The sequence below is a fragment of the Petaurus breviceps genome, unplaced genomic scaffold, assembly GCF_028583685.1.
Source record: "Petaurus breviceps papuanus isolate PSGF00001 unplaced genomic scaffold, PetGlider_PUasm1.0 90808, whole genome shotgun sequence".
Classification (NCBI taxonomy): domain Eukaryota; kingdom Metazoa; phylum Chordata; class Mammalia; order Diprotodontia; family Petauridae; genus Petaurus; species Petaurus breviceps.
Genome location: NW_027187349.1, coordinates 1,857,206 through 1,881,481, shown reverse-complemented (window position 1 = coordinate 1,881,481; position 24,276 = coordinate 1,857,206). Strand labels below are relative to the sequence as shown.

At 40.5% G+C, this 24,276-nt stretch overlaps 1 protein-coding gene across 4 annotated transcripts in view; it reads right to left on the bottom strand.

The window, feature by feature from the left end:
* Positions 1–24,276, bottom strand: part of TMEM181 (transmembrane protein 181) — a 90,659-nt gene that overhangs the window by 51,304 nt on the left and 15,079 nt on the right. For 2 of the 4 annotated variants that reach the window (XM_069070329.1, XM_069070330.1), the window contains exons 1-3: positions 20,915–21,361; positions 5,137–5,223; positions 1,021–1,124 (exon numbers count right to left, since the gene is read on the bottom strand). In XM_069070329.1, coding sequence (XP_068926430.1) covers positions 1,021–1,124; positions 5,137–5,223; positions 20,915–20,922 — 199 coding nt within the window. In that variant the 5' untranslated portion in view covers positions 20,923–21,361. Of the gene's footprint in view, positions 1–1,020; positions 1,125–5,136; positions 5,224–20,914; positions 21,362–24,276 lie in introns of those variants that run through there. The other 2 variants (XM_069070331.1, XM_069070332.1) reach the window with 2 other exon arrangements.

Genomic DNA, 24,276 nt, shown 5'->3' with positions numbered 1-24,276 from the left:
GCTCCCACTGCCCCGCTTCCCAAGTAGAATTATAAGCTCTCTGAGGGCAAAGACTGTCTTGATTTTATAATTTTATCCCCAGCACTTAACAGTGTCTGACATAGAGAAGCAGCTTAATAAATGCTTATAAATTTATCAACTCAACAGTTATTAATATTTATAGCATTTCATTACGTTGATAGGTTACTATTTATTCAGTCATTCCCTTGGATATACAGACAATCCACTTCTTTCCAGTTCTTTGCAATAACAAATTATTATTTGTCCATTCTTGAATAAGACCAATGACATCAGGAAGGTGATATTTTGACTTGCAAGTGAATAGTATTTCAATGAGACAAGGCTGTGCAAAGTCACCAGGCTTCCTCTCTCTCCTCTGGAGCCATCTGGGTCCAATGGCAAGATATAGAACAGGATGACTAGAGATGGCCCCCAATGAGTGGGAGACCTTGGCCTTTTTAAGCCAAGGTCTTTCCCAGTTCTGGCAATACCTATTCAGTGATTAAGGCTAGGTGTGTACTAACAAATAATGATGTTATAAAGATATTTAATCACACTACATTTTTTTTGGTGCTCTCAAGTATATTTCCAGTATCTCCCCCATCTCCCATTCCTCAAAGCCCAATCTGTATAAATTCTTTTGAGGCCTCTTAAGACAACAGCCTTAATAATTACTGCAGCAATACCAGTTAACAGTAAACAGGAGAATAAACTAGTTGAGAGTTAAGACTTTCACTGAATCTTCTAGTAGGAAGGGGTCATTCAATCAAATTCCTACCTTACACATGAATTCCACCTACAACATTCTTAACCTTTGCCTAAAGATTTCCAGGGAAATTACTATGTAATAAGGCAGCCCATGACATCACTGGATAACTCTAAATCTTAGGAAACTTTTGTCATTATATTAGCCCAAACTTCCTTCTCTGTAATTTAACACTCAAAAATCTTCACTCTCCCCATAGGGCCAAGCAAAACTAGTTAATCCCTTGTTCAAATGTCTATCCAACAGAATCTTACCTGCAATTCCAATGAAGACAGTCAAGCCAAAACAAATGAAGAACACAACAAAGACCAGGACGAAGTGGCGCTTGGACAGGGTGTACAATCGCATGGGTGCCAACCTATAAAAAGTAAAAGTTAGTGAGTCAAGCCATTGAGTGTTGGGCATATAGGGAAAGACAATAATAAAGACCAACCACACCCCAAACACAAGAAGGGTTTTGTTATCAGCAAGAAGCAAGGACATAAAGGTCTTCAGTCAGTGAAATATCTCAACAGAAGGGGGCTTATGTTATATTCTCTGACAGAAGGTGTCCCAAAAAGAGTGATGTTTTAAGCTACTAAAGCTAACAACTGCACTAAGATTTTTGGGACACCCTGCTATAAACTGACCTTTTTACATGGAGTTAATGTTATTCCTCTAAGTGCTAAATCAAATGTTCAATGCAAAACCTTCCTGCTATTTTGAAATTTATTTAAGGAAGGAAAACCCATTCCTTCCAAAGGAGAAAATTACATTAGAGCTCAAATGTCAAACTCTATTATTATGATCTCTGACAAAGAGAACACAATAAAAGATCCTCCCTCATATGGGTACCATATCTTGAGATTGGGGTGTTCCTGACGCTTGTGGTCCCCTCATAAGAGTATAGGGAGGAAGTCCCTTGTAAGCCTTAGAGTGCTACCAAATCAGTGTGAACTGCTATTACCATAAGCTCCACAGACCACAAGATAATGCTTCCACACAAATGCAACTAACTCCCACTTGAGAAAGCGCTCACAGCTTTGCTGTGTGTGGGCATACTAATTCATGATTTTATGTTATTATTCTCTGAAAAAATATTTTTAAATTCAAGGTATTTGGTCCAGTCTTTCATAATCTCAGTCAGTTCTCTTCCACTTCCTCACCCAGGATGTTACTTTGGAGTCTTAGGAACTGTTCTCTATAGAGAGATAATAAGTCCTAAGTTCTGCTGGGAGAATGGGGGTGGGGGTGGGGGTGAACTTTTTCCAAGGTAGCTGATGGGATACTTCACTGGAGAAATTTTGAAGGGTATGTCAAGTTTATATAATGACATCCTTGCTATGCATAAACTAGTCTAAATATCAGTAGATGAAAGGACTTTTTAAAAGAACAAAGTACTTAACAGCAAAAATCAATGCTTGGCAAGAGTGAGCATGAGGATAGGAACCAAGAAGTCCTTCACAATCACACTCCCGCCTCCTTGTCCACTCCCTCTAGTCCAGCCAAACCAGCTGACTTGCTACCACCCCATAAGGGACATTATTCTAGCCTAACCAAAATCCCTCTTCTCTTGACTTTTCAGAATCTCTAGTTTCTTCAAAACTTAGACCATGGCCACCTCCTCCATGAAGTCTAGCTAGACCCCCATTTTCCATGATACAGTGGCTACTTCACTCTATCCTCAATTTTCCAAAATGGTGACTTGATATATATATGTGTGTATGTATATGTATGTGTTTATGTGTATACACACACATACTTTATTCATAGGTTGTATCTATGTATTTTCTTCCCTTAGACTTTTTCTCTTTTCCTTCCACCTCAGAATATTTCCTTGAGGTCAGGAACTGACCTGGTTGGTTTTTGTTTTATAAATACATTGAATCTTCTCATTTCTCTTCCCAGGGAAACTAAAAATTTGACAGAGTCCAGCTGTCTCTAACTAGCTGCAAAAAAAAAAAACACCAGTTTGAGGGGCAAAAGGAAAAGAGAATAAAAAGAAAACTAGTAATAAAGGAAGAGAGTGGAAGATAGGATGGAAAAGGAAAATAGGAAAGAGAAATATGAAAGGGTAGGAAATTCAAAATTAGTTTTACATAATATTCAACCCCTCATTCCCTATGCATGAATGTTTCTGCATTAAGATAACTTGTATTTGGTTGGGAAATAACTTGGAGGCACCAAGATTCTGAGGTCCCACATCCATCCCCTCACCCATTAAGCCCAGCATTCAAACAGATGAGGTCCATATATTCAAACCTCCACAAACCCAAGTGCCCTGAGCCTGCTGGATGGCACTAAGCCTCAAACAGAGAAGCCCCTGCAGTAATTCTGTAATTCAGACCAATCAAGATTATAGAGCTGACATGGTCTGGAGAAAACTTCTAACAAAATATTTCCATTCCTCTAAAGTAATTTTCTTTTAAAGCATGACTCTTCTTATAGAAAAGCCTCTCCTTGTTTTAAAATGACTCTGATTTTGGAATTTGATAGGAGAGTGAACAGAAAATAAATCAGCAAAGGAAAAGCTACCTTAATCAAGAGCAAACCCAGCTCCATATTCTCAAACTCCCCTCCGATTAATTCCTACAGTGCTACTAAAAATAGCTGACAGTAAGGTTTTTTTGTTTGTTTTGGGTCTTTGTTTTTGGCCAAAAAAGTCTACAGTCAATCAATAAACATTTATTCAGTGTTTACTATGCCCCAAGTATAGCTGAGAAAGGAGACAAATAAATCTGAAGCTATTAGTAAGGGTAGCTTCTGAACAAGAACTCTTTTAAGCATGGGTTCTTAACTGAGGTCCAAGGGGTCTGTGAATCATTGTTTTTAAATATTCTAACAACTATTTCAACATGAATGTTTCCTTTGTAATCCTATGCATTTTATTTTATTATTTAAAACCATTACTCTGAGACGGCACCCATAGTTTTCTCTAGCCTGCCAAAGGGGTCCATGAATGGCTAAGAATGCCTGCTGCTAAGGCACAATAGCTCTCTTATTGGAAGAAAGGGTTTTGGTGACACTTCCAGGCACACGCAATTGCTTATCAATGACTTCAAGGTATCACTTGCAACCATATATGTATGTGGGTACCTATATGTATATGTGTGTATGTTTGTTACACACACACACCCACACCCCAAATCTGTTCACTGAGGGGAAGGAGGACTGAAGAGGCTGTTTACCAACGAAGGCAGAATTGTCTCACCCCCAGATTTGTTTATTTTGTGGTTCATAATGACTAGGGGGTACCCTTTCTGACATTTTCCCTTAGCAGGGCCCCAGGATTTAGACTTAAACACAGCCTGCTATGCTTTGTGCCCAGATTTCTATTGTACAAAAAAAAATCTGTGGCTGAAGAAACTAAGAAAACTCCTACACAACTGACAAGTAACAAAAATCTCTGTGTCCTCCCACCCACTAGATTAACATGATTTGATCACAAACAAGAAAAGTTTATTTACTTTCATGGTATCCCTCCTTGGGAGAGAACCAGGCTGCCCAAGGTGAGCAAAGTCTGTAGGTAAACATGAGTTAAGCTCTCCTGCTGGACTTTACTGTCGGTACTGACAGATTCTGCTGCTGGCTTTGGACACAGCTCTAACCTCTATGTGTATTACAATGCCATCTGTTTTATAAAAGTTGCTAGTTTGGGTGAAAATCAAAAGCAATTTAAATGATCTCATTTTTAAATGTCACAAAATACAGGAAGTTATAAAACCTCAGAGAAGCACAGGATGTTAGAATCCAGTTCCTTTATTTTACAGGCTTTCGAAGAAACTTAGGCTGTGAAGTGACTTGCCCAAGGTCAAACAGTAACAAAGTTGGGACTAAAACCTGAAAAACTACTGTTGCCAAACATTGTCACTTATTTCTAAGAAAAGGGCTGAGAAGCAGAATAGGTCTTTTCAGATGAGTTCATAGGATTATAAATCGATAACTAGAAAGAACCTTAAAGGTGATCTAGTTGAAATGCCTCATTTTACAGATGAGGAAACTGAGCCCAGAGAGGTGAAATGATTTGCCCCAGGGTCCTAGGAGTAACCGAAGAACTGGCATGTGAACTGAGGAACTCAGAATCTAACACTCGATTCCACTGCACCATACACAGATAGAAATGATCAAGTTGAGGGAACTTGACATCACATGATTTCCAAGGGGAAAAGGAAAGGTTAAAACTCTGACATCTCTACCCAAGCCACCTGTGTGCCTTTGCCTTCCTCAACTATTAAGTCCATTATTTACTTTCTTAGGGTGAAGAATTTAACACTTATTTTCAACAATCTGCAGTAAGAACAAATTCGCAACTTCTCATCACATTCATGAAACATAGGGTTATTTTCATTTTGAAAAATCACACTGGCAAAGTATCTTTTATGTGCACTCACGTTACACTATTCTCAGGATAACCTGCCGCTCTGGAACAGATACTGTACCGAGATTCTGAGGAACACCAAGAGTTCCCCAAGCAGAGGCTGAAAGCAACAGGAAGAAGGTATTACTTGGAGGAAAAAGAAAACTGAATGTGAAATGGAAATAATCATTTTTTTAAGTAAAGTTTAAGGTTTGGAATAGAATATTGACACCTGGAAACCCATTCTTTGGCAGAGAAAAAGAAATATTCAAAGAAAGGAAATTAGCAAAGAAAATGACAGTATCACACAAGCGTTTCCAGGAAAACTTACACAATGTATTTCCTGTTAAGTCTCAGGGAAGCTAATCTTTGGTCTCCTTTCAGATCTCCACAAATCATGAATGAATGCCCAGGTTCACCAACTGTACTTCACCTAACCCTGTGCTAAAAAAGAGGCAGTGGATAGTGATGGGCTCTGAGGCAGGGAGACCTACATTCAAGGCCCAACGCTCACATAGAATGGATTCATGACCCAGAGCAAGTCCTCATGGCCTCTCAGTACCCTCCAAGCAATTTTCTAAGGATGTAGTTGCAGATCAATTGCTGACCTGCATTGGTGGAGGGAATTCCCTCTTTGAACCTATGAAATCTTAAGTTGGGACCAAAAATAAAACAAAACAAAAAGTCGAGAAAAAAGGGAAAACAAAACAAAATTAGGTAAAACAACCTATCTAATTCTGGAACATTAAGGTTGTTTAGGGCCAAGTTGGCCACAGGATTAATTAAATTGGCTCAAAGAATGTGACCTAGAAAGAAAAAGCACACTCTTCCCTTTGGCACTCCCTTTATCTCAACCAAATAATCAACGGCCCACAATCTGCAGATCTAAACTCTATTATCTAGCAGGTCAGAGGGGTGAACACTGGAGAGGCTGCAATAACCATATCAGATATCATGTCCTATACTCTACTGTTCTCACTGTTCTATATGCCCATTCTGAAAGGTCTACAAAGACAAAATTCTGAAACCCCAACAACATCATTTTATTTAGAACAGGCCATAGGTTTAAAACTGCCCCCTCTCCCCACCAATGGCACTGCTTTAATGATGGGAAATTTAAACTTTCAAAAAATTAAGAAAAAGAATAGGAAGAACCAGAGATATTTTCATCAGCACTGTCCTAACTGCTGTGAGGGGTGTGCCTCTGTCCTAAAATAATCAGAGCTGTGCTTTCTCCAATGTGTCCAACCATGTTCTCTGTACTAGTCCAGCTGTCCTTCTCTAATTCACTTACTGCACTGAGTTAGGATGCCTCATCTATTTCTCCTCCCACTGAAATTCTCTTGAAATTCTACAAGTCAAGCTAATTAAGTCCAAGACCCCAAGCATTATCTTGATACCCAACAAAGCCTCAGCACTAAACCTGGCAAGTTACCTCCCAATGAGGAGGATTATTTGTGTCATTGCTTTGACATGTCAAAGGATCTATAATCTCATAGTAAAAGTATTCCCTCCAAGGAGGCAAAACAGTTCACCTATTCTCTGCATCTATTCAATTTAGTGAGCGTTTTTTAAAAACTATCTTCTCAAACACTGGGGTAACAATAACCAAAAAATGAATAATTTTTGTCCACTTTCCCCCAGGAACTTAGCACCTACCTTACTACCCAATGTTCCCCAACATAAATATTATTTATTCTACTTGAACTTTTCACACCCTCAGTCTCACTCTTTTACTCATTTTATTACCCTGACCTGTAACATTCTCTCTTCTTTCAAATTCTACCTATCCTTCAAGACCCAATTTAAGCCTTATCACTCCATGAAGTCTTTCCTAAACATTTCAATCATCTGGTCCTCTCCTCTGATTTCCTACAGTACTTACAATCTAGTGTGAAGACGATCAGTGGCACTCCTATTGTCTTCCAGGGTTCTGTCACTATTTCATGGGTATGACTAGTATCAATTCAATAGGATTTTAAATTAAGTGCAAAAACTATTCTTAAACCTTAAATTTTAGGTTTTTCACACAGCACCTAAAACAGCAAGGTGAGGCAACTGCCCTACAAACACCTGCTATCTGACACAACCAGTTCATACTAGTTCAAGAGAGCTGATTGTTACATTTTTAATATAAGTATTTAAACCTTGGAAATGGGCAGTTCTACAAAAATTAGGAATTGGTTTATTGCTTTGTTGATTGTTTAGACTTATGAGAGTAGTGGAAAAAAATATTAATTATGTACATTAAACTTAAAAGTGTGTCATGCTTTTTTCAGAGAGCCAGTTGTTAAACATTCACCAGCCCTGGATACAACAGAGGATACGTATTCAGAATAAATCACCTAGAAGTAGACTACAGTCTCTTTCAGATGGTAAGATCTACATCGGTGCCTTTTAAGGACATACAATCACAGTTGTAGAGCTGGAAGGAACCCTAAGAGGTTATCTGGTTTAATTCTCTTATTTCACAGAAGTGGAGACTACGGCCTAGACAGATGAGATGAGATGAGTACTAAGTAAAAGCACAGGGATTTGACACAAGAGCCTCTCACTCCAAATCCACATTCCACTGTACTACAGTGTCTCTCTTTATACTAACAGCTAAGCACTTAAATATACAGTGCTTACTATGTGTCGGGCACTGTGCTAAATGCTTTCTTTACTATAATTAACTCATCTGATTCTTACAACCACCCTAAGAGGTAGATGTTATTATTACTCCCATTTTGCAGATGATGAAACCAGGGGAAACAGGGCTAAATGACTTGCCCAAGGTCACAGAGCTACTAAGTGTCTGAGGCCAGAAATCTCAGGTCTTTCTGATGCAAGGCCTGTACCACGTGGCTGATGGCTAGTACATATAACTTTTTTTGTTAACAAAAACAATTTCCTTTTTCAAAATAAGATCATTATCACATTCTCAAAACCCTGGTCAAACCTGGAAAGGTTGAACCCACCCTAGAAAGCTTATCTCTAAACACAGCAAATGCAAAGAAGCAACAGGGTTCCTGATTAACAATATACTGCCCTTTGCTGAATGCTCTTTTTTCCAAAGCATTCCCAATATCTTGGATGCATAAGCCCATCAGTAATGAACATTTCCTAGAAAGACCAAAAACATACTTACTGGAAGGCATACAAAATAAACTAAAAACATAATTCCAATCATCCCAAACATGCTCTCTTCCCTCCACTGTACACCCTTAGCTTCATTCTCCAAGGGAACTCTTCCTAAGAAAGATAAGTCAGGAGATCTATTGCATCACATAAGAGAACAGCTGAAAAACAATTTTAAAGGAGTTCTCTTCTCCCTATCATAACCACTGTTATTGCCATCATTATCACTGTTATCTTACCATACTGAATTCACACAATGCCTCTCTGGAGAGCAAAACACTTCCCATGTTATTTACAATATCCTTGTGAAATACAGTAGATGGTGAAGAATGCAGCAGTCACTTATACAGGATGAGAGAGCAACTCACTACCAGACTGAAGAACTTAATTTCCTGGCTCCCTATCCAGTATCAGGAATTCCCAATGACCTAGACTTTATTTACAAAGAATACCTTTTCTTAACAAGAAGAATTCACATTTTATAATAGAGCTTTAAGGTTTATAAAGTGTTTCTTCATAATACCATGCAGTGAGGAGGACAAGTATGAAAACTGAAGTTGAGAGATGTAATGTGGACTTGCTCAAAGATCATAGAAATAAATGACAAGGCAAGAGGTCATATTGGAAACCCTATCCTCCTGATCCCAAGTCTGGCACTCATTTAACACGATGGAAGACAGATTTAATTCTGCCATTTCATCCCCAACAGGCTACATCCCTTCTTTATCTAGAAACCATGTCTATGAGCATCTGAGGACTTAATGGTCCCTAAGCAATTTTCTTGGAAAAGAATTAAAAAAACAGCATCTCCCAGAAAGCCAAAAAGGAAGGCTGAAGGGGATGTGAGTGTCCTTTGAGACCTCAAATAGGACAGCTATGAGAAAGGGAATGATCAAGCATAAGGCATCTAGGTGATACAATGGATAGAGCATTGGGCCTGGAGTCAGAAAGACATGAGTTCAAATATGGTCTCATACACTTACTGTGTCCTGAGTAAATCACTTAACCTCTGTTTGCCTCAGTTTCCTCATAGTAAAGTGGGGACAGTGCTATAATCGAGGTGAGGATCAAATGAGATAGTAATTGTAAAGTGTTTAGCACAGTGTGGCTAAATATAATATATAAATATATAAAACTATATATAATATATAAATATGAAACTATATGTAATATATTATACATACCATATATAATATAAACTATATAAAAATTAGCTATATAATATATAAAACAATATATGCACTATATAAAAGTTAATTATTATAATTATTATTACCACCTTATTTTTGCAACCTCAACTATCAGGAACACAGCCAAGAACCAGGAAATAAACACAAAAAAGCTCGGAATAAAAGCCAGAAAAAAAGTTACAACATTAACACACTAAAGCCTATCTACTTTGCTTAAGGGAGAGCCCCTCAGAGTCATTTTACTCTTGTTTTGTGCACATTAAAAAGTGGAAGAGGGAGGTGAGGACCAGCAATTAACAGGATGAAATAACAAAGGAGACAGAATGATGTGTAATAAGGGAAAGGCTATATAATAATTTTAGAAAGAACTCCAACCAAAACACATAATGCATTTTGATTGATTGAAAATGGTTAAAATATTTTTTAAAGACAATTTTGACCTTTATGAAGTAATCTTTGTTACTTTAACAATTTACTTAAACACCTCAGTCTCCAAATGATGCCAGAGTAAAAAAGTATCACTGTACTGTGAACTTCAGCATCTTCTTCCCATAAGCCGAGTCCTAAGAAAATCATATACTTTGTATTGCAATTTTTCTACCTCTAAAATGTGCTAAGCCTTCTCAAACCTAATAGAGCATCCTCACAACACAGAAAAAGTAAAGGGCCTATACTCTCTGACTTTATTCTACCAAGTGACAGGAAACTATGAGAAACTACTGAAACACCAAATCACCTGATGAACAGGCTACTTTATCATCCAAGTGAGACTCCATGCAAAACTCCTATTAAAATATTTGTCTAGGCTCAGCACTAACAGATAACCAATAAGGGTCCCAGAGTCCACTTTTAGTACTACTGTACAAATGACAGGTCTATTACATATTAATACTTCAGTTTTTACATCACAATACTCTTCTATTTATCAATCCACTGCATTTCAATGAGGGCAATTTAGAGGAAATTGTTTTCTTCGGCATACCCTGAAAATAAAGTAAAACCAAATCTAGAAGGCAAGAACTCCAGACAACACACTTAGGTCATACAACCCTTATATCAGTCATAGAATGTTAGAGCAGGAGGGCCCCTATAGGGACCATCTGGTCCCACTCTCATTTTCACATGAAGATTATATGATTTAGCACTGAAAGGCACCTTATAGATAAGGATTTATTTCGTATTTCAAGCAAGTGGAATTTTGTTTTTTCTAGCTTACTGAAATGGTAGGGTTACTGCATGAAAAGATTATTATGAACAAGAGAAAATGATGAATAAACTATTTTAGAGAAAGATATATAGAGTATTGGCCCTGTAATCCAAAATCCTGAATTTGAATCCTGCATCTCCCACCTACTACCTAAGTAACTACAACAAAACATTTCGTGTCAGTTTCATTTTTAAAATGAGGGAATAAAATACTACTTAACCAGTCCCATAGTTTGTAAGAAAAAGTGCTTTACAAACTTAAAGTGTTCTATAAATGTGAATCATTATCATCATCATTATAAATTATTAGTGCATTTTCCAAACCCCTTGCCTTTGTTTGCACTATTTCCTTTGCATAGAATACTTTCTCACTCTTCTTCATGGACCTAAATTCTGTGCATCTTCCAAGTCAACTTTAATTCTTCCTCTTCCTTCCTAGCCTTCCCAAGAAACCTTTCCAGCCCAGCCTCACCAGGAAGTCCCTTCTCATCCTCAACACTCATTCACCAGGTACTCACTCACTTCCCAGAACTGCAATTTATCTTTTCATATGAAAATGTCTCACTCCTCAAAACAGACTGTAAGCTCCCAAACCTACCTTGTGGGTTTCTGTATTCTCTTCAATGCCTAGCAAAGAGTAGGTGCTAGTTCATTTTATTTCCATTCACTATCCTTTACACTGTTTGAAATAAGTAGGGAGTATAAACAAAATCTTGGTCCGCCATCTTGAAGTCCTTATTATTTGCCAAACATACACTGCCAAGACCTTATTCCTACGTCTGCCTTCTCTGTTCCTACCTAGATGCTTGCTGAACATCCTGGAGAAAGTTATGCAATTGTGTGACTCAGTTGACTATAAACTTGTTATATAATTTCAACTGAGCCCTCATTTTGTTTCCATAGCAATCCTTTTATTCTTCTCTCATAGCCTCACAGCAACTATTATTGTAAACTTTAACTTCTCCTCAGGCACTTTTTCCTTATCCTTCTCAGAAGACCCTGCCTTCTCTTTACTGAGAAAAGAGAGGCCATACACAGAGAATAAGATCTGTGCAAAATCCATCTTTTTTCATTCCCCATTCTCTTCCCCTTTGCTCCAGTCTTTGAACGGACAGGTGTTCTCCTTGTCAAGGCAATTCCTCCACCAGTGAGTGCTCTTGGTGTCACCCTCCTCTCTCTTCCAGATGTTTATCCCTTCTCTCCCATCTTCAATGTTTTCTTATCCCTTGGTTTCTTCTCTGCCTTCTATAAACAAAGATCTTTCCCAATTTTTAAAAACCTTTACTTGACCCTCTCATCTCCTCTAGTTATCATCCTATATCTCTTCTCTGATTCATAGCTAAATTCCCAGAAAGGGTCACATAGAAGATGACGTGGGTGGATTTTTTTCAGGAGTGTGAATTTGGTAGGTATGTGGAGGATGGATTCAAGAGGGATGAGACAGGGGGGAATTAGACCAATAAGATGGCTTATTATCATAGCCCTTACAGTAGAACCAGGGCCTGGATTAGGCTGTATGAATGGAGAGAAGGGGATAGATATGAGAGATTGTCTCCATTTCCGTAACTCCCACTCTCTTCTTGATCCCTGGTAATCAGGGATTCAAGCGAAATATCTCTAGGGTTAACAATGATCTTTTAGTTGCTGAATCCAATGTCCTTTTCTAAGTCTTTGTCACTCCTGGTGTCTCTGCAGCTTTTGATACAGCTTGCCTGATCTCCCTCCTTGGCTTCTATGATACTACTCTACGCAAATTCTTTTCCTGCCTGCTTGCCTAACCACTGCTCAGTCTCCCTTTCTGGATGATCCTCCCTTTGCCCATAGTGGGTATTCCCCAAGGCTCTTGTCTAGAGGCCTCTTCTCTCTTCATTCTCCCTGGGTGATCTCATAAGCTTCCATGAGTTCAGTCATTTGACTCCCAAATCTAGGGCCAGACAGCCCCTAAAATCTCTCCTGAACTCCAGTCTCACATTGCCAAATGCTTGCTGGAAACCTCTCTAAGATATCTCAATCTCAAAATGGCCACAACATCACTTGTATTTTCCCTTCAAACCTCCCCCAAACTTGCCCATTTCTACTGATGAAGTCATCATTTTTTTCAGTCACCAAGGTTAATAATCTTGGAGTCATACTTGACTTCCCTCTCCCTCAACTCTCATATCACATATCATTTGCCAAATCATGGCACCCCCACAGCACCTCTCATTATCTCTCCCCTTCTCTCCATTCATACAGCCTAATCCAGGCCCTGGTTCTACTGTAAGGGCTATGGTAATAGCCACCTTATTGATCTAATTCCCCTGTTTCATCCCTCTTGAATCCATCCTCCACATACCTACCAAATTCCTAAAAGAAATCCACAAGTCATCTTCTATGCAAAAATTTTCAATGGCTCCCTGTTGATTCAGAATAAAATAGAAGCTTCTCTACTCAGCATTTTGAGTCTTTGACAATCTTTTCCCACCTACTTTTCAAGTTTCACAGACAGATCCCAAGATGCCCTTTAGAACTAACATTAAACCTTTAGAACTCAAAGTTACTTTAGCGGACACCAAGTCTGACTACTTCATTTTATAATTCAGGCTTCATGTTTTCTAATTTAGTATAAAAATAGTCTTCTTTCTCTGGTCATGTTTTATTTTTCTTTTCTTCTTTAAAAAACTTTTTAGTTACTAATACTTCTTAAAGACTTACCTTTGGTGCATAAAGTTACACCCACTGATAACCAATTTGGTTTGAGGGCAGAAGGTTAAGCATTAACTCAGTCACTAATAAGCGAGTCCTCCAGGAAAATCTCTCCAAAAAAATCTCACTTGGAAGTGTTAAGGGCACTACTCTTAAAAGAGAAGACAACGAATTCTTAAGTCTCAGTCTGCAAATACAAGCTTTTCCACTGAAGTGTCACATCCTTTAAGTCACAAACTCTCAACAATCTCTCCTCAGGGAAGTCTCTGCCACCTACTTATGTTGCTCTCTGCCCATTCTTATTATCTCCCTGCCCTGCACTGAATAAATGTCTGATGGATTTTGAAGTTCTTGATTATTTCCACACCTGGCTCAGTCTCTCCCATGCCATCTCATCTCCAGGTTTTATCCTCATCCACTTCAACATCCCTTCAAGCACCCTGGATTCACAGTTCTTCAACTTCCTTGACTCAGATGACTTTCAATTCTACCCTACTTCAGCCATGAACAAAATCAACCCTACCCTGGCCCTTGTCCATCACTAAGAACTGTTCTACTTCCAAGATCTCAGAAGAAATCACAGCTCCAACATTTACCAGTGTGATAACAAACATGTCACTTGGCTTCTTTGGGTCTCAGTTTCCTCATCTGTAAAATGGAGTATATGTACCACCTTCCCCCCAGGATTTTTCTGAGGAAAGCACTCTGTAAATGGTAAATGTAAGGCATGACTGAAAAACCTGTTCTTCACATACACTAATGACCACAGTTCCTTAATTGCTTTCTCCCAGTTCTTCAGTTAACTTCTGCCTTTATTTCTTTCCCTCTGATGAGCCTTTACAAAAATACTGTGGCCAATACCCTAGAAACCCATGTTCTCTTTCCTTCATCAGACCCACCAGTTCACAGCTCTGGCCAAATCCCACTGCTGCTTGTTCTACTGCTGTTGCCTGGAATTACTAAAGGAAGTTACCATGAGTCTGTAGTGTAGTCAATGATGTTTAGGATCATCTTTAGTTGACTCCCTATCCCGTTCCCCATAGCTGATGCTCCAACTTATTTTACTCTCCTTTTTGTTTGTATTTCTATCCCCAGAACTCAAGAGTGCCTGGCACATAATAAATGTTTTCTGACTGACTCAAGAGAAGCAGACATAGTGAGAGAAGGAAGAATAAGTGTTGGTGCAGTTTAGAGAATGGGTGCAAGGGAGTTTAGGAGCTCACCTGTGATGGTCTCCAGTTCTTCAATGAAGTAGCAGGCTAGGTAATGGGTCAAGAGCATTGGGATTTGAAGAGGAGGTACAGCGAAAAGAAAAGGTCTGGGAAGATGCTCTCTTTCCGTTAGACAACAATGCCTCTCAAATCAGTTGTTGCTGCTGCTAATAAGAGTTTAAGCCCAGTGTTCCTACACAGTGATACACTTTTCAAAGTTTAAAGAACACTAGACTAGTAGTGAGGGCACCTAGACTCAAACTTTCTGCCATTAATAACTGACATATATGTATATACACATGTACATATATAATATGTATGCATGTACATATATCCCTTCCAAGTTTTTAAAGCACTTGGCATATATTATTTCATTTGACTCAGACACTGTTCTAGGCCCTCTTCTTTTTCCTTTTCTCTCTGTACTATTTCACTTGGTGATCTAATCAGCTCCCATGGAGTCAATTAGTATCTCTATGCAGATGATTCCTGGGTCTGTCTGTCTAACCTGAACTTCTTTCCTGACTCTTGTCCAGCATCTCTGTCTATTGGACATTTCAATCTGAATGGTTCACAGACATATTAAACGCAACATATCCAAAACTGAACTCATCTCTTCTCCAAAACACTTGCCTCTTTCTAACTTCCCTATGAGGATACTGTCCTCTTCCCAGTGACCCAGGCTTGAAATCTAAGGGGCACTCCTGGATTCCTCTCTCTCTCTCACTACCACCACCCTCATGGCCAATCATCGGTCATGTCCAGTTGTGCCTTTGGAACATCTTTTGGACATTCCCCCTTCTCTTTTCTGGCTTGAAGGAAGTTGGTGCAGTCAGTGTGCAGTCATCATCTCATGCCTGGCCTACTTCAATAGCCACTGGTTGGTCTAACTGCCTCAAGGCCCCACACTTCAATCCATCCTCCACTCAGCCATTAAATTAATCTTTGTAAAGTCAAAGTCTAACCATGTTACTTCCCTATTTGATCACCTCCAGAACTCCCAATTGCCTCTAGGATCAAATATAAAATCCTGTTTGCTTTTAAAGTCCCCCATCCACTGGCTAGTTTCTTCCTCCCTTTCCAGTCTTCTCTTACATTACATCTCCTGCCCTCATGGACTTGCCAATCCAGTGACTCCGGCCTCTTTGCTGTTCCTCCATCTCCTGATTCTGGGCACTTTCACTTACTGTCTCCCATGCCTGGAACTTTCTCCTTCCTCCTCTTTGCCTACTGGCTTCTCTGGCCTCCTTGAGTCTCAGCTAAAATCCCACTTCCTGCAAGAAGCCTTTCTTGACCTCCTCCATGCTAGGATTTTCCATCTGTTGATTATCTCAATTTATGCTGCATATCTCTTTTTCGTACACAGATGTTTACAAGTTGTTTCCCTCGTTAGACTATGAACTTCTTGACAGCAGGGATTACCTTTTGCCTTCCTTATATGTCTGGCACTTAGTACAGCACTTGGCACATAGCGGGCACTTAATAAACAGTAGCTCATTGACTAACCCTTACAATAACCCCATAGGAATGTGTACTACAGGTATTGATCTCTGAGGTTTAAAGGCTGTGATGCCCATGATCACAGGTCTAAAAAATGTCAGAGGTACAACTTGAACTCAGGTCTTCCTGACTACCGATTAACTGTTGCTAATTTTATTGATGTTGGGGACTTTCAGGTAAGAAAACTCCCTACATTGGCAAAAGGAAATTTCCTCACCAGAAAGTTCCCTATTATTAATAAAGTCAGAGGTCCAGTGCCTTCCCCTAGGTATATAGCACCTTAACATGCCCTAGAAACTCTTCCTATATTGCATTATTTGATTTTCCCAACAATCTAGAAGTCAAGCATATGAGTCTAGTACTTCTGGTTTGGGACCAAACTTGCAACTGCAGTGACATAGGAAACTCCCAGTGAGGAACATCCTCGAACCAAGGCAGAAAGAACAGCAGATGCTCAACAATTTACAATCTGGGAGTTTAAAAACTTGCCCAATAGCCAGTGCCCTTCAGAAGCAGGACTTAAGCCTGAGTCCTCCTAACTTGGAGGCTCTTGATTTACGATAAGTTACTTGCCACAGCTATCATAATCCCCATTACATCAGGTTCATTTTTGTTATTTACTAGGTTTTCTTTTCAGCTCAGCAAAACACTTGCCAATTTGGACACAGATACAAACACAGCATATTATAGCTGGGAGGGACCTTGTAGATCATCTTGTCTAACTGCACTGTTAACAGCTAATTTGTAACGCTAAAATCCTAAAAGCAATAATTCTATAACTATACATCAAAATGTTCTGTTAATACAAAAGCTGCCAAGGAACGTGAAAATGTCAAGTCATGAACATGAGCAAAAAGATGATATATATGCAAAGCAGAAGCATTAGTGACTTTCAAACATTCCCCCCTACCATCCTAAATAGTTCTCCTTCCTTGCGTTTTTCTTCCTTAGATTATGAATTAGAATGGCTATTTATCAGGCATTATTTTGGAATAAGCTGTTCCACATAACTCAACTGTCCAGAAAGACGCTGAATTTTTTTTAAATTTTAACTGTTTTTTTAATGGAAATCTTTCTAAAATGTGTTAGATACTTCTCTGCCTACTTAAACAGGGTCCACCACACAAATCAACAAGTATCTAATCAGACTGAATTTAATTTAGTCTTTTTTGTGGAGTCAGTATTATAAAAATCAATTATAGCACTATGCTATAACTGGAAGGTGCTTAGTAGCTGTTAAGGTGCCCAGAGCACTTTGGCCCTATCTGTAGAGCTGTTAGGCTTTCCTAGCGTCTGCTCCCAACCCTTTGAAATGGTCAGTGTTTCTTCATGGGACTTGTATTCCCTTAATAATAGGTTATATTTACATAGCACTTTATAGTTTTAAAAACTGCTATCCATTCGAGATCTCATTTGATTCTCCCAACAACCCTGTGAAGTAGGCAATGCAAATATTATCTTCATCTGACCAATGAGAAAACGGGCTCAAATCCATACACCCAGAAAATAGCAGGGCTGAGATGAAAACTGAGATGAAGACTTCCCATTCAGTGCACTTTCTACAATACAGTTGCCTCTATTCCTTCCGACAGTTCCAATAGCTGCACCTAGACTCCTTTCACCCTTACCAATGCTGCACTCTCTGAACTCAGTTTTAAATTAAAATGAAAACTAGCTAGGACAGCCCCTGGTGACTATCGTGACACTGATAAAGCTTCACAGTAGGCAAAAATGACTCCTCAGTAGCAGAACTTCCAGGGTATTGAGGAGAAACAAACACAAATCTCTTTTTTGGTAACATGGGCTGACAAAAAAAAAAGCTTGGGAGAATCCTTTTTATGTGCTGGTTTCCCCCACTGGAATGTAAGCTACTTGAGGGTTGGGACTGTCTTTCTCCTTTTGCTTGGATTTATATCCTCAGCATTTAACACAATGCCTGGCAAACAGGAAGCATTTAAAAAATGCTTATTTACTTGACTCAACCAAGAATGTTGCTCCCCTGACAAAGTTTGCACACAGAAACATTTCAATCAGAATTGTTGAGATGAAAATTCATTACACTTCTAAAGACAGCATCAATCAGAGCCACACATGACTTTAATTTTGTCAGTCATAGATGCTACTGCACATAATAAAAACAAGAGCACAAACTCAAGCTAACACATTATTTGTGACTTCTTGTAACTATTCACTGTGGATCTCTTAATTCTCTTGTCTTCCTTTCTGGAAGATTGCTGAGGGAACCCAGGTGACACTCTCTGTTCAAAGTAATCTCCACTTCCTGACAAAAGAGCTTTAGAAACTGACACTTTGGGGACTCAGGGAGGCAAGCCAATGAAACCCAGGAACTTTAGAGATGCAAACAGCTCAAAGCAAGTCTCAAAGTTAGCAGTATTTAATAGAAAAACTAATAAAACTCAGGGTTTTCTTAACTTCATAAGGCTGGCTAAGGTCACCCAGCCCATCATCATCAAAAAGACATTTACAAAGTACCTAATTGTACCTGATGTTGGGCTAGGCGCACAGGTACAAAGAGTCACAGAAAGCAAATTCTGGCCATCTGAAAGCTTAATGCATCATGAATCCACCCACACTCAAAGAGAAAGCCTAAAAATCACCTTTGAAACACAGGAGGTGGGGGAAAGGGGTGTAAACAATGAGAAGGAAAAAACAGAATGACAAAATTAATAAGTTAAAGGTGATACAGGAAGCAAGCTGTAATGGTGCAGGATGCATGAAGGAAATGGGTGTGTGTAATAATGAAATACATTTTTTTCATGCCAGTTTACATCTAGATTATACCTCTCTTTGGATGTTTCCTCAAGGCTTCTCAGAAGCTTATTTGCATGTAATAGGCACCCCAATCACTTACTTTTAAATATACAACACCCTTGATAAACCCAGGCTTCACAAAACATTCCCTTAACCTCAATCCACATCATCCTATTCTACAAATGGGATAACTAACAAAGAGTTCACAACCCCAAATAAGGAGAAAGAAAATCATCAGCTTAAGTAGTACCCTCCTTTAACTACTAAATCTACCCCAGTTTATGAATATTTTAACTTCATTTTACATTGTAAAACATCAAGTATTAATACTACTCTTTACCCACATAAACAAACCATGGCCCTATCCTCCTTCAAATCTCTCCTCCAAGCAACTTCTTCCTCAAAAGGACCTATTTCCTCACCTCAATATTTCTATTATACTTTATTGTCAATCAACCAGCCTTTAAGAGCCTCCTATGTGTCAGGCATGGTACTAAGTGATGGAGACACAAAAAGAGGCAAAAGACAGCCCCTGCCTTCAAGGAGCTTACAGCTTACAGGGGGAGATAACATGCAAATATATATAAAGCAATCTATATACAAGATAAATAGGAAATAATAAACAAGGAATTAGAAGTTGAAAAAGACATCTATAAACAGCAGGATTTTAGTTGGGACTTGATGGAAATATGGGAGGCTGGTAGGCAGAGTGGAAGGCTGCTCCAGATATGGAGGACAATCAGAGAAAATGCTCTGGACTAAGAGATGGACTGTCTCTTTCATGGAAGAACCAAGAAGCCAGTGTCACCAAATCAAACAGTATCTATCAGGCAGTGAGGTGTAAGAAAAATGGAAAGGCAGAAGGGGGATATGAAGGGTCTTGAATGCCAAAGGGCATTCTGTGTTTGATCCAGGAAGTCACCTGAATAGGGGATAATATGATCGGACCTGTGTTTTAGGGAAACCACTTCAATGGTTTTATGGAAGATGGAGTGGAGGGGGAGAGACTAGGGGCAGACAGACCCACCAGCAACTATGGCAACAGTCTAGGTGTGGATAAGGGGCGTTAGAGGAAGGGAAAGTACTAGAGAGATGCTGCAAAGGTGAAATCGACAAGCCTTGGCAACAGATTAGACATGGGGAGTGGGGTGGGGATGGCAAGAAATAGTGAGGAGTCCATGACGACTTCTAGGGTGTGAACTTGAGGGATTTGGTGGGACCGGGAAAGTGGCAGGGTAGGGCTTGGGGGAATCACAGATTTTGAACCGGAAGGAGATTTAAAAGCCATCAATTCCAACACCCTCATTTGAGACAGGATTTGAACCCAGATCTTCTTCACTCCAAGAGCCAAGCCCTAAACAATGCTGCCTTGAAAACGTCCCACGCTATACGCTGTAAACTAAATGAAGGCAGAGGCGGTCTTCATACTCCCAGGGCACATACTTTTGGTTCAGACCTGTAACTTCATGAAGCTAAGGACCTCCTAGTGTGGAAACTCCCTACACCAATACAGAGTAGCAAACTCCTTTGTAACTAAGGGTCTTCTGGGGCACTGAAAGGTCATGAGTCTTGCTCCTGGTCTCATGGCTGGCGTGCCAAACGCCACACTCGAACCCAGGTTCTCCTGCTGCCAGTCATCCCCTCCACCCCCAAGCCCCTTAATAAAAGCTGAACTGAACCCATTTCCCACTAAAGTCCGTGATGGTCCAGGTGTCGACGTACATCTTAAACACCTGGGGATTGATCACCTGGGCATCCCTGCCCCGATCTTTACTCCCTGGAGGTACGAAGGCTCCACGTGTACAAGGAACCCCTCCCCAAGACTGCTGCCCATGCTCTAGCGCGGGGGAGGGGAGGGCGTCCCAACCTAAGGCCCCGCAGGTGGGGGGCGCCTCAGGAAGGAAGCTCCGGCCATATGGCGGGAGGATAGGGGGAGGGGCTTAGTCACCCCGGAACGGGGAGAGGAAGGGAGGGAGGGTCCTGGAAAGAGAAACTTGCACACGGTCCTCCCCCTCCCCCAGACGCCGGAGACGCCTCGGTGCCACCTGGGGCGCCTCCTCCCCCACGCCGTCGTCGGCCTGGGTACCTCCGCCCTTCCCCCCACCCCTCCCCTCCGCCAGGCACTCACGGTTCCATGTCCACGAGCCACGGCGGCTCACGCCCGCAGGGGCTCCTGCGACCGAGGCCCGGAGCGGCGCAGCCCGAGCCCGAGCCGAGGAGGAGGAGGCGGCGGAGGCGGCAGGAGCCCGACCAGCCGGTTCCGTAAACTCATCAGAGTGCGACGCCCGCACTCCCGGAGCCGCCGCGTAGCGAGGTCACGTGGTGCGGAGACGGGTCCGGGAGGGGATGGAGCAGAGAAGAGAGAGCCGGGCCCTGCCTAGCGTGGGGCAGCGCGCACGGTGTGGCCGTGTGCTGCCCCTGCCGGCCTCGGCCTTCCTAGTGCAGGACAGGCCACGGAGACAGTGCCTGCACTGGGTGAACTTGGACTCGAGAAATGTGCAAATGTATTTTCCATAAACTGTAGCCTGGAATTTAGGCTTTCTGTCCATGATGAATTTACAAATAAATTGAAAAATGAAATTATCTTGGGTGTATGTGCGTGTGTGCGTCGTGCAGTGCACATGGAGGAAACTATATGCACACATATTTGGGAGATATATGTATACATATGTGTGTATACATATGCGTTCATATATATGCATATGTATGTGTGTATATATAAATATGGTGCAGGGCATATGTAAATCCAAGCACTAGCAGCTTTACAGAGGACTGCTGCTGTGAACAGCTTTCAAGGTTCTGATTACATAGTATAGCTCACTCTCTATTCAGTAACAAATCAGAGCAAAACATTCACAGAAAATCAAGGTACAGCATTCACAATGTTACAACTTTTCACTAGAATGGCCACATAGTTTTCACCAAAGTAGTCACATAGTTTTAAACCAAGTACAATCTCATTCAATCATCCTTAAGAAGGCTGGCTTGCCCCCTTAAGCATCACAAAGTACAAAAGTCAAAGTTCTCCACCCATGGGATACAATTAAGTTACAATTTCAACAGTCACTGCTCAGTACCCTCTTTAGGGGAAGTGGAAAGTACAAAAGCCATCCACCCCTAGGTCACAAGTAAATCAATTTCATCAGTCACGACTCTATCGACATAGAGTCTTTCCATCTTCACTGGAGGCAGGTGTCTCCACATTGGAGCTCAGTGTCCAGTCCATCTCAAATCCTTCACAGTCTCTGTTCCTGGGAAGATTAAGGCTTAACGAAGCCACGATAACATTCGTGCACATTAACAAAGCCACAACATTTGTATAAAGTACTGGCACCACAGTCATGCTTCCTCAGTATATGGAAGCTCCAGATGGCCCATGGAAGTCTTGCTACTACAAGTTTGAGTTTTGCCACAAGTCCAAGTTCTATGTCAGTTCTCAGTTCTCTTCTCAGTTCTTCTCAATTCTCAGTTCAATCCAGCAGTAGCAGCCCAGCCTCTAGATGTTCACTGAGAAAAATTCTCTCTCTCTCTTTCTTACTCTCTCTCTCCCTCTCCGCCAGCAGCATCTGCTCTGCCTCCATAATGCTTACCCCAGAAAATTCTGACTATCCAGCTTCTTCTCTCTTATATACTGTATAGTTCTCCCTGTTCAGCCCCTTCCTGTTACATCACCAACAGGGGTTCATACCTCCTGTTTCTTTACAGAGGCTTAATTTGAAACTAGGTGCTAAGTGCCTGTTAGCTGCAATACAAAGGTATCTTCAAATTTTATTACTATTACAGCATAGAGCACTGGCCTTAGAATCAGGAACATAAGTTCAAATTCCCATCTCCCACATTTCATAGCTGTGTGATCCTGGGCAAGTCACTTAACCTTGTTTGACTATTTCCTCACCTGTAAAATGAGCTGGAGAATAGAATGGCAAACCAGTCCAGTATCTTTGCTAAGAAAACTCCAAATGGGGTCAGGAAGAGCCAGACTCAGTTGAACAACACACCTATGGGAGAATATATCTATATCTATCTATCTAATCTCACAGTTTTCAGGGAGGACCAATGACAAAGCCATCAGCCTCACTCTGGAAGAGAGCTTCCAGGGTCATGGAAGTCCAGTAGCAGGACAAAAGTCAAGTTGACTGGTGATGGCCAGGAGGTAGTGAATAACCTTGGCATCTTCAAGGTCTGACCAAGCTCAAAACACTCCATAGCACCTGCTTCAGCTTCTTGTCCGTTGGAACAAGTTGTTCTCATCCACCCATTCAGTAGGGAGAAGTCTCCACTTGCTTGGGGTAGATATCACCTAACTCACCATAGGGCTTGGGGCCTGTCAGTTACCCTCAACCTGGTTTAACCTGTCTGATAAGACAATTTTGCTTGGTTCGTGGCTGCTGTTCATGCTACACTTTCTTAAAGCCTAAGGTGAGAGTAGGGTGGCAGGTGGACACCGAAGGTAGAGGAGCAGTTCTGAAAAGGGTTGGGCAAGCCCTCACACCAGGGGAGGGCACTAGTCTTCCCTGGACATCCCATACAACCTACAAAAGGATATATGTGTGTAAATACATATGTGTATACACACACACAAAGCAAGTTATCTATATTTCTATAGTTTCCACCTAAATTCTAACCAGAATTTAGCTTTTTTTGTGATGAATTTTTTTAAAAGTAAATTTTCAAATTACACTATGATACACACACATATGGAGCATATGGGCATAATTGTTGATATAACAGCTCACATTAATAAAGAACATAGAGAGGCAATATGGCATGGTGAATAACTGGTCTAAGTGTTAGGAAGACTTTTGTTCAAGTCCTGCCTCGAACACATACTGGCTGTGTGACCCTGTGCAACTCACTTAACCTCTTAGTGCTCTAGTCAACTTAATTCATTCAGTAAACATTTATTAAGTATCTACTATGTGCCAGGCACTGTGCAAAGTGCTGAGGACACCAAAAGAGATAAAAGGCAGTCCCTGCCCTCAAAGAGTTTATAATCTAATGGAGGAAGCAACAAGCAAACAAATATATACAAAACAAGCTATATACAGGATAAACAGGAAATAATTAAAAGAGTGGAAACACCAGAATAAAGAAGGGTTAGGGAAGACTTCCTGTAGGATGTGGGATTTTAGCTGAGACTTAAAAGAAAACTTTAAAAGACTATAAGTTACAGAGAATATGTCAGCTTGCATTGCTAGAGGGAATTTCATCATCCAGGAGTTCCCTATGCTAATTAAATCACAAATCCAGGCTGTAGACCATATAGCACATTATATTTTTAAAGTCTCTCCCTCATGACAACCCTACAAAGTACCTACTGCAATTACAATTTGGAATTTGAAGCTCAATAGGCAAGAGGAAGGAGGAAATAACTTGCCAAGGTCATATAGTTATTAAGTGATGGAGCCAGCCCTTGAATTCCAAGTCTTCTGACTCCAAATCTAGTGCTCTTTCCATTACCATGCTACCTGTGCTTGCTGTCAATAATGA